General features: G+C 33.1%; 3 protein-coding genes across 3 annotated transcripts; 1 reads left to right on the forward strand and 2 right to left on the reverse strand.

Annotated features, from left to right (window-relative positions):
* Nucleotides 1-815: 815 nt before the first annotated feature.
* Nucleotides 816-2,703, reverse strand: LOTGIDRAFT_143664 (hypothetical protein; the record flags this gene model as incomplete). The annotated part of the gene is made up of 2 exons (XM_009054313.1): nt 816-1,407; nt 1,664-2,703. Coding segments are annotated over 2 exons (1,632 nt in total), but the record flags the coding sequence as incomplete, so codon positions are not given.
* Nucleotides 2,704-2,948: 245 nt separating this feature from the next.
* LOTGIDRAFT_201969 (hypothetical protein) lies at nt 2,949-10,908 on the forward strand (the record flags this gene model as incomplete). Its single annotated transcript, XM_009054314.1, has 10 exons — nt 2,949-3,056; nt 3,533-3,571; nt 3,750-3,917; nt 4,385-4,484; nt 5,177-5,362; nt 5,960-6,029; nt 6,291-6,389; nt 6,610-6,768; nt 8,862-8,952; nt 10,262-10,908. 9 exons carry the CDS (start codon nt 2,949-2,951, stop codon nt 8,938-8,940), a joined length of 1,008 nt encoding a protein of 335 aa, XP_009052562.1. The 3' UTR covers nt 8,941-8,952; nt 10,262-10,908.
* A 166-nt stretch (nt 10,909-11,074) lies between these two features.
* LOTGIDRAFT_143670 (hypothetical protein) lies at nt 11,075-11,269 on the reverse strand (the record flags this gene model as incomplete). Its single annotated transcript, XM_009054315.1, has 1 exon — nt 11,075-11,269. One exon carries the CDS (start codon nt 11,267-11,269, stop codon nt 11,075-11,077), a length of 195 nt encoding a protein of 64 aa, XP_009052563.1.
* Between the last annotated feature and the right edge of the window lie 429 nt (nt 11,270-11,698).

The raw sequence follows: 11,698 nt of genomic DNA on the forward strand, positions 1-11,698 counted from the left end.
ACTTTTCATGATTAAAATGCTTGTTTGGACATGCACTTCATCATTATAGTATAATCATTCATCTGAGTTTTTAAATGAAAGCATACAATAATCAAAACAGTCTTAAAAAGATTACATTGTATTTCCATTGTACACATTGAAGGTTTGAAGTGGTAACAAAAACACCGTTAATGAACAGGTTGTATGGGTGGTAAAACCATACGCTTCTCTGATCCAGGACGGTAACGTTTAGAATTCTGAGAATCAGGTCTATTGGTTGACGGTGGTCTGGGGGCATTTAGTGCTGAAGAATTATTGGATTTCATTAGGTCATCAGGAAATTCTAGAGGGTTCACTACAGTTTTAAATTTATGAGAGGGGTCAAGATTGCCCTTATGTAATTCTGCAGCAGAATCAAGATCTGATAGATCTGAAGTTGAGATGTTACTGGCACTAGAGTCTGGAGAATCCATTCGAATTGGACCCTTACGACCTGTATTTTTGGCAGGAGCTGATAGAGCTCTTTGATCATCACCAAGACCAATTTGGTTTCCCGCTGACTGAGGTGCTGTTCTTGGACAACTTTCAAGAAGTTTTTCATATAATGGTGGAATATAGCCTGCTACCACGCCTTTTGCAGCACTTAATCTTAACTTAAAGGATTCTTCTTCCACAATGCCAGAGGGTGCTCGAATGGACAGGCTCTCACTCATACTCGGTCGTGACCATGTTCTAGTCAGGATGTTGGTGGTGTTATTTGGTGTTGGAAAATGATCAACAGCTTCAACCTTAGATGGTGATTCAAGTTGATTCTCTGTAGTGGGTGATGGTGGACCAATACCTAAGTAATCCATAACCAACTTTCGAAGCTGAATATAAGCTTCTTGTATATCATTAGAGTTAACCATCATGTCAAAGAATCCAGGATGATCTTGATTATAACTACTGTATGTCTCGGCTGTTTTCACAATTTCTAGAATTTCTTCATCAGTAAAAATACCACGATCACGTAAACGTCTCTCATGACTTTCTTTGTCCAGTGGCATTATCAGAACATATCGAGGTTCAAAATGGGTATTTTTCAAAGTGAGGACGCCTTCCAATTCCATGTGAACCACACAAGCCAGGCCATCTTTGGCAACGCTTTGTATGGAATCCATTTGTAAGCCGTACCATGAACCATGATGTTGACAGGTTTGAAGAAATTTACCCATTTTGATGTCATCTTCAAACTTTTCTAAAGATACAAAGTGGTAATCAAATCCATTCTCTTCTCCAGTGTAAGGACTCCTTGTTGTATGTGACACACCAAAACCAAAGAAATCTGAGAACTCTTCCACCAACTTCAATCCTAAATCTTTCTTTCCAGAACCTTGTGGACCCACTAAAACTAACATTGGATATGGTGTATCTGATGATGGTAGGGTACTGAAATGTAAAAAAAAGATTACACAAAACATTAAAAAAAAACAGTTTCAAATTTTATGCTTAGCTTTCAGGTGAATATTATAATATGAATCGAATTCATTTTATGCCTTGCTCATGCCAAAATTCCTAATGAAGGTATTGAAATTCAGTTATCCTGATAAGGACATATATCTAAATGTCCACAAAAGACCATCAAATGTGCTCGAATCTTTGGTCTATAACCATCTGAAAATGTCTCGCTAAAATTGCTAAATACCTGTCATGAATCTGTGCTGGTTGAAGGAAAGAGTAAACCACATGCATGATGTGATCTCTAGCAGCAACAACTTCAGCTGGTGGATCAAACATATTTCTGGCTGCTACCTTTTCTTCAGCATCAACTTTATGCTTATCTAATTCTGTTAAAGATTGTAAGCGAAACAAAATACACAATCTGTACTCTGGTAACTCTTGAATGGGATTTCTATGTAGATCAATACTTCTGAACATTCTTAAATCTTTGAGGTACTTGATTTCAGCTAAATCTATGACTTCATTATCCTCCAAATTAAGAAATTCTAATAAATCATGTCCTTCTACGCCAGCCAAACTTCTTACTTTGTTCCCAGATAAATCCAAACTTCTTAAACGATCTAAACTATCCAGGTTCTCGATCATGTTCAACTCATTGTGTCCTAAATTTAGTACTTGAATTGGTAATCCATCTAAATTTTTCATGCATTTGATTCGATTGTGTGCCAAATTTAAATCCTCCAAGCGTTTACAGCCAGAGAGACCATTAATTTCTGAGATTTTGTTGTAACTTAAGTTGAGTTTCTTCAAGGAATGATGAGCAGACAAATCTGTTATGACTTCAATTTCATTATACGACAAGTCAACTATTTGAAGGTTTTTTGGTGGTGTAAAATCCAAGATGGTCGTCAGTTTATTGTGTGATGCATCTAGGATGAGAAGATGTGGTAGATTACTCAAAACTGACAGATCAGTCAACTCATTATGAGGAAACTCCACTTTTTGTAAATGGACATACTCTTGCAGGATGCTGATGTCAATCAAATTGAAGCCTGGTACTGTCAAGTGAAGATAAACTTGGTGCATTCCATCTGCAGTCCGACCCAAATTAGATAAACCACGACCGATGGTTTCTTCATCTAAAACCCCACCCGGAGACAACTCTACATTTTCATCAAAATCTTCTTCTTCGTCTTCTTCTTGAAGTATATTATCAGAAATAACATTTTCAAGCACTTCGGCAAATGGAGTTTCTTTATCTACAACCAGAATATCAGTATCCATTCTATGAATTTCAAATTCACCTTTAGAATCAGGGGCCGGAGCTTCAAAAGTTGAAGTGTCATTCATATTCGATTTATTTTCTTCAATGGCAGCCATGTTGGAAGCGTTGCTATGTTATTATAAACTTCCGGTCGTAAGAAGTGTATTGAGAGTTGCACCCCTTGATTAGTTTTCATTCTTGAAAACCTCAAAAGGTCTACTATGGACAACTTGCACTTTGCTTTTTTGAAGAAATAGAAATAAAGATGATCGAAGGAATAAATCCTGTATGGCAAGCTTTGTTGGGAACTTTATTTACATGGGGATTGACAGCACTGGGTTCTGGTCTTGTATTTGTATTCCAGAGTGGGCAGGTAAATATAATTGCAAACCTCACGCTCAATGCTTTAACACTAAATTTCCCAATCCACGTTGATTATAGATTATAGCTCAGCCACCATGTTTGATATCATTGTAGGCTTAAATGAAAATGATATTGTACCTGTATGATTTAAGCTTAATGCTTTCAACATATGGGCAAAGTGATGTATGATCTCAATGGAGAAGCTTATGCATTAAGGGGAGTTGATAGTACTATTAGTAGGCCTACCAGTATAATATGATGATGTAGGCATATTTAATTTACAGTCACTGATTAAAAGGTTAAGAAGGAATGAAATGACAAGAAAAGGGCTACTAACAGATATTAGTAGAATTGTCTTTAAACACATCCATCTGCCCTCACCCTTTTGCACCTGACTTAAATCTGCTATCAGTATAACTGTCTCATTTTATAATAAGCTTACCTTACCTGGTTGCTAATATAGTTTGTTTTGGATTTTTTCTTCAGAGAAAGATATTAGATGGTAGTCTTGGATTTGCTGCTGGGGTAAGCGAAAAGAGATTCTTATCTTATCTATGTATGAAAAGAAAACAAATTAGAAAACAAAGCATCTGTAAGATTATTCATTTTTGCTATAAACTTATGTTTATGATGTCATTAATAATCTCTCTATATGCCTGTGGAATTTTGAATGTATCATGTTTTATTTGGGCTTTCATTGCAGGTAATGACAGCAGCTTCATACTGGTCATTATTAGCTCCAGCCATAGAAACAGCTGAACAATCTAAATTATATGGTGAAGATGGACAATGGGCATTTATACCAGTAGCTGTAGGATTTGCTTTGGGTGCTGTGTTTGTTTACGGGGCTGATGTCTTGATGCCTCATTTGGTAGGTTGATATGAAATAAGTAGTCTTCCTGTACCAACTGTTAAAAACCAAATTGAGACAGAATAACATACATTGCATTAAATTACATAAGCTTATAAAAGATAAGAAGGGGAAGATAGGACATATTGCTGTATTAGGAACTTAAGGCCTTTATTATTGAATAAAATGTGCTATTGTTGTTATTGATAGCAGTAATGCCCTGGAAATTTGGGAAAAATTCAGGTGGCAGGTGTTGTCATTTGATTGTAAGAAAACAGGCTTCCATATTTCTATCTGGAAAGAGGTACAGCAAGTTGTAATGAAGATATTATCAATAGTATTTAGAGACAACCCACATAAAATTGACTACATACGTTGAATTTTATTTGCTATAAGCTTATGTTAAGTTATCAAATGTTACTTGTATTCTGTTTTTTTTAGCAGACGTGATATCCTTAATTTTAAGCTAAAGTTTATATACTTTGCAGGGTGGAAGTAGCACAAACCTAGCACTATCACTAGATAATGGTGGTAAATTAAATAAAGATGGTGATATATCGAATAGTTTACAATCTATACAAGTTAACAGTGAAACAGAAGGTAATTTGAATTTTAAACTTACAAAGGAATATACTTGTAGAAAATTGATAGTGAGCCATAAGGTTTAAGATACTGGTCGACCTATAAGTCTTCAAAAATCAAACACAAAGTGATCAGCAGAAGATTTATAATTTTTGTCCTCCCACATTATAATGCTTTTGCTCACTCTTCAAGCAACAATTCTTTATGGATTCTTTTGATGTTATATGCCCACACGTAGTATGGAAACATATTGTCATTCGTCTGTCCGTTCACACTTGGCTGGTGCTCACTCTTACAGGCTACAAACAATGATTTGTACTTGCAATCAAAGCTGCTGGTGGGTGTATGTCTTCTTTTCAGTAATGAAAAGGAGTAAACCCTGTGTTTGTCATTTAATTCAGCTTTCACCTAATAATGGTCACATCAGTAAAGCATGGGGCAAGCACAAGAGCAGGGCACAAACAAATTCTATTCATAAACTTTACATTATGAAAAGGATCAGGAAACAGGCTTAAAAAACTGGGTAGATAAAGTAACAATCTAAACTATACAAAGTAGCCATCTATAGTGTTTACCCTTATTACTATTTAAAGCAAACTACCTAAAAGTATTGTGAACTGCTCATATTGATGTTTTTTGCACTGATTTGACATCAATATTTTTTTTAACTATTGTAAAAATATATTTTGTTGTTATAGGACCTTATAAAAATACCAGAGCAGCTCGGCAAAGAAAACCAGTGTCTGGTGGTGGTCTAAATGTTAGTAACAATTATCAAGATGATAATAATATAGAAGATTATAATAAATCTAGTGGTTATTCAGCAAGTAGTTGGAAACGTATTTTATTGTTAATAATAGCTGTCACTATACATAACATTCCAGGTAATATTTCAGATTTATATAATATTTAGGCTCTGTTTTAATATTTCTATATCACTCTAAAATTGATGTATTGAGTATTATTTTAAAGGGACAGGTGGGCCATTTTTTTCACCAATCATACTTTAGTCTCAGAGATTGGAATTTTTTAGCTGAGCCAATCATTAATAGTGTTCCAAGCTCATTGTTGAAATTTGAGCCTTCAAATCCATGTGTGACCAGAATTATCTGTGTTTGTATGTTAAAATGATGACTCATCAAGATAAGATATATAAAAAAAATTAGGAAAAGTGAATAAAATGCCTTGTTTGTAGTAATTTTAAAGGAATTATGCAATTTTCGTACATTTCTAGTACTTCAGAAGACTATTTACATATTTTCAAGATTAAAGATCAACCCCTGCAAATGGGGCATCTGTCCCTTTAACAGTGAAAATATTTTGTTATTGTAATATTCATATTCATAATTTTTTTTATTACTTATGTTGTTGCAAATTTTACAAAAAAAATTAATGTGAATTTGGAAATCGGCTCTTATTAAAGATTCTTTTGCAATGTCATTATAATACCTATAAGCAATACTTGTTATGTTTTTTACCAGAGGGTTTAGCTGTAGGAGTAGGTTTTGGTGCAGTGGGTAAAACTAAAATAGCTACTTTTGAAAGTGCTAGGTAAGTTTGGTTCTCAATTTCAAATTTTATAAGATTTTTGACTGTTTTTATTAGCAAACATCCATTTGTTTATGCAATATTTTAGACTCTGATTCCTGATTTGATTTATATTTTGTTATCAGTTAATGTTACTACTAGGCCCTATATCCAGTTAAATGTGTATATATTCAAATGAACCAATTCTTACTTTATTATGAATGTTATGTGTAAACATATTTCAACAGTAATGCAATATTGCACTTATACTTCTGTCTATTACAGAAATTTAGCGATAGGAATTGGTATTCAAAATTTTCCTGAAGGTTTAGCTGTTAGTTTACCTTTAAGAGGTTCGGGCATGTCCTTATGGAAATGTTTTTGGTAAGTACCATTTCATAAAGCACAACTTTGAAATTCCTTTATGTAATCTCATAGTAAATACCTTATAGTGATTCACATGGTCTCAAGTAATACAAATTTATTGTGGTCTTTTAGTGTTATTTCTAGATTTACTTCCCTTTGTTAGATAACTTTACAGTACAGCAATGTGGTTTGAAAAACAGAACAGTAGAAATAAAGCTTGTTTTCTGTTTTTGTTTAGGTATGGTCAATTAAGTGGATTAGTAGAACCCATAGCTGGTGTTCTTGGAGCAGCTGCTATTGTAATTGCTGAACCCATCCTGCCATATGCTCTTGCCTTTGCAGCTGGTGCTATGATTTATGTTGTTGTTGATGATATCATTCCTGAAGCACAAACATGGTTAGTGTTCTCTTGATAACTAAAAATCAAAATAATCTTGACTTCTTAAAGCCCTGGTTTCCAACCGTATGGATTCCTTCATTAATGCCATTTTGATCTGTGTTTGCTGTCTGACACGAACGTGATAAATTATTCTCTGTCCCTCACCCAGACGACAAATCATCAATGTCAGAAGTTTTGTATAGGGGTAAAGTTTTACAGAAGAGGCATTATCTTGCTACTAAAAATTAGATTAACCCTAAAATCTTGGTAAATACACTGTATTCTCTCAGCAAGCCTCGTATTTTGGGTTTGGTTGGGTACATAGACTATCCCCTAACCTTATGGTTCATAGGTTGGCTTAAACAAAATTAGGTTGGCTTTCAAACCCTCAAAGTTAAAGCGGTTGTAAAGAGGTTTTCTAAACTTTAATTGTGTATCGGGAACACTGATAGCATCAATTTGGAGCTACCGGAAGCTACTTTTAATATCTATGCAGTTCCCCTCTAGTGGCGTCATAAAACGATTTAGTTTTAGTGGAATTGCAAGAACCACAGACATTGGAATGATAATTGGAACGATGCAAATTGAAGCTATCAGTAACCCCGACACACATAAAAAATTTAGAAAACCTCTTTACAATCCTTTTAACCTCCCCCTTTCTGCCTTCTGCAACATACATTCTTCTGTACAGTGTCTCCCCCCGTTTACTGTTTCTTGCACAGTTTGACATGAAATAAACAATGTCTGATTATTTAATACAGACTAGTTAAATATATCTTTTAAAACTCCAAAATAAAAGAATTTTGATTAGGTTAAATCGTCATGGAAACTCCTATTGTTGGCTGCCAAGTACTGATAAGAGTTGCAGAAGTGTGAAATAGTTAAGTCAGAATTAGTACCAAGAAAAAAAGGGAAATTGGTTATAAATTTGTAAACATTTTTAAGCGTGACGATATGTCATCTAATTTTGTGATAAAATTCTTTTTTATTTCTGTAAAATTTACCTAATTATAAGTTAAAGATGGGCAAGATAATACTTTGGATTTTTCAACCTGTTTTTCCCTAGTCAGTGATGTAGGTCCCAGGGGCTGACATATAAAAAGCTTTCAGTCGCTCAGATGGCCATGTGTGCTACAGCCTAGGCACTTTAAAGATCCCTCAATTTAGAATTTGAAAAAAGTAGACAAATACAAAATATTTCATTAGCCTAAATTAGATAATGAAAATTAAGAATTTTCATTAAATATGCAAAAACCAAAAGCATGCATGGTATAAGACATTTTCCTTGAGTATTTATTAGTAGATTTGACATTTTATCACCAAATTTTGATAAGTAAAAGGCAATAAATCTAGTGACTATTTAAGACTATATAGTAATTTGTCAGTAGAAGTACTAGTGAAGTACTTATATTTATATCTTCTGACTTATCAAACCAGATTACATTGATAGATACAGTCATAAATCACCATAACTTGACCTCAATCTTACTGAATATAGGTCAAATACCTTTATCACTTTAGTTTATTTGCATAAGTTTAATAATCTTTAATCTGAAGTAGAATGACTAATCCATGTGGAATTTCTCTCAATTGTGTGACTTGTGCTTTGACTTAATTGAATTTGATTTGCCGGTTGTCTTTGTTGGTTTAAGGGCATTTGCTCAGCACTGAAAAATCTAACCAGGATCTTTTGATAATATAACATAAAGGGATAGTAAATAGGTTATACAAAGTTTTTATATTCCTGCAAACCCACAAAAAATGATTTTTTGATGATCACAAAATCACAAAATATGCTTGTATCGCATAAACTCTTTGCGAGGTTTAAATGGAATTGCAGAAATCACAGCTTATAAGTCTGGAGAGACAAAAAGACAGGGCCTGCTTTTTCTGACTTTTTCAGCCTGTTGAAATATTTTGACAGGCTGTTTCGGATTACTTGGACATGTAAGCTGCTTCTATTAGTTCTATTTTCTGTAGTTAATGTAATTCCTGAAAAACAGGACCAGAATATTACAGTTCCTTTGACAGTTTTATTTGAAATCTGGAAATTGGAATGGTGCAAATAGAAGCTGAATCTCTTAAGAACTCCATATGATTTATTATTTCAGTGGAAATGGTAAATTAGCATCATGGGGTTGTATAATAGGCTTTATTGTTATGATGTCATTAGATGTTGGTCTAGGTTGATCATTTCAACTGGTATGTAGCCCTACTTTGTATTCTTCATTTGTATTTTATTTTCAAACACCCATATGAAAAGTGTCCATCTGTCTGTCTGTTCTCATCCACAATTGATCGTATACACTCTAGAAGGTACAAATCTTGCTGGATTTTGACTGAACTTGGTGAGGAAGTCAAATGTGATTAAATTCTTTAAGAGTTTGAGGAAAGGATCATCTCAAACCAGCAACTTTTAGCCATTTAGACACTACTTTCATTGGTCAAAGAACATTTTCTAATAAAGAGACCAATCAATTTTTTTAATTCATCCACAGCATATTATCATGTAATGTACGAGATGTGTTTTTGATTTTATAGCCATCCCTCTCCCAACATGCAAGATCTTGAATTCTGAAAATGCCTTAAATGAAATTTCGTCTGAACTCCTAGAACCCTCTCTGTTTACTTCTGTTGACGAACTGTCACTTTAATTGATGATGGGATACTGTTAGTGTTTCTTTGTTAGGAGATCACATTAAAGGGCCTTAATTTGGAAAATGTCACTCAATAAGGATATAATAAAATAATATTAGGGTAGAAGTCAATTTATAATAGAAATTGAAACCTCTCTCAATTATACCAGTATATTATCATTATCTTTTCTGACATCCCAATTAGCTGTACATGACCCCTTCCATGTCAGGTCACGACCTTTACCTAAATTGACCATATCTAGTCAAAATAATAATTAATGACTCTAATCTCCTAAACTGTTTATTTTGGTTGACTAATTTAATTTCTAAGATAAATAAACAATCAAGATAGGATACAATCTTTAGTTTTTTTGGTTTAAAGGAGCTCATCTAGATAGATTTTCAACCCCAATGAGCTAAGATTTGGAGCCTGAAATTATGCCAATTGCTTCAGGAACCAATGGACCTGACTAAACTTCCATTAGTGCCACCAGTGTCAGAGAAAGAATGGGCCAACTTCATAAAAACAGTATTTGTGACCAATTCTTGCCTTACAATATTCAACAATATAGATTTAACCATTGAATAGTTCCTTTGGATACTTATAACCATTAAATATTTGTTTTGGACAATTTTAATATAACCATTAAATATTTCCTTTGAACACTTATAACTATTAAATATTTCCTTTGGACACTTATAACCATTTAATATTTCCTTTGGACACTTTCGCAATAACCATTGAATATTTCTTTTGGACACTTATAACCATTTAATATTTCTTTTGGACTAATATTTCTTTTGGACACCTTCACTATAACCATTGAATATTTCTTTTGGGCACTTGCACCATAACCATTAAATATTTCTTTTAGTTTCAGATATTCTCAGTATTTATGGTGCAATGTGATGATCACATGGAATTTAATGGTTGCCTTATTACCTGCCAATGGGATATAGTCGCCTAAATAATTGATTTTAAGAAATGATAGAGCTAAATTTCAGCTATTCGTATTGCTTTTCAGAATGATATTCAAACATATGGTTCGCCTAATGTTCAGCAACAAAATATTGACCACATATACTTTAGAGAGTAGTAACATTATAAAGAACCTGAAACATGTTTCACACTGTGAGATCTCCAGACATTGCACAGCATGAAATTCTGAATAACAACATGTTTCAGGTTCTGATTTAATATTTATAATCACTTAACAATTGATGTATTGAGCACTATTTTAACAGTGAAAATATTTTTTAATTGTTCTTTAGAAAATAATATAACTGCCAAGATCTAAAAAATAAAGTGTTTTTTTTTGTCGAATTGTAGCAGAATCATGTGTCTGATTTCATTATTTTTGAAAAGTGATACAAATACCTCATTGAGGATTTCATCAATATCATTTCTTTTAAAATGAAAGGCAAAAATATATCATTGTCATATTTTGTAGAAAGTTTTATTTTATATCTACCTTTAAATGTTTGTTGGACCAATTTTCCTATTGAACTGTCTAATATTTCTTGCAAAGATTTTTAAATGTGCAATTCCTTACATTCCATCTATATGTGGTAACTGAAAAATTGTCAGTTACTTTCCTAGTTTATGTACATGTATATGAATTAATTGTACAGCAAACCAGTACATGTATATGAATTAATTGTACAGCAAACCAGTACATGTATATGAATTAATTGTACAGCAAACCAGTACATGTATATGAATTAACTGTACAGCAAACCAGTACATGTATATGAATTAATTGTACAGCAAACCAGTACATGTATATGAATTCATTGTACAGCAAACCAGTACATGTATATGAATTAATTGTACAGCAAACCAGTACATGTATATGAATTAACTGTACAGCAAACCAGTACATGTATATGAATTAATTGTACAGCAAACCAGTACATGTATATGAATTAACTGTACAGTAAACCAGTACATGTATATGAATTCATTGTACAGCAAACCAAAAGCATTTCTTGTACTTAATCCAGGAGCATATGAGTTATAAAATACTTTTTTGGGTGACAACCAAAACATATCCCTCAAAAAATACGATCTTTCTGAATTTCTCATGAAAAGTGGAACATTTTTTGTTGTTGAAATGGTTAAAATAAGAAATTCAAGAAAAATAAATAAGTTTGAAATCCTTATTGTTGCATTTAATATTGTACACCTGATTATTTGTTTGGTTTTACCAGTTTAGTCTTCAGGGTTACTGATTTTGCTGTATTTTCCGGACACAAAAAGCCCTTCTTATCTTTGATATTCTAGTCTATCTGCCAATGACAATCAAAAATTA

Source organism: Lottia gigantea (assembly GCF_000327385.1).
Source record: "Lottia gigantea unplaced genomic scaffold LOTGIsca_212, whole genome shotgun sequence".
Lineage (NCBI taxonomy): Eukaryota > Metazoa > Mollusca > Gastropoda > Lottiidae > Lottia > Lottia gigantea.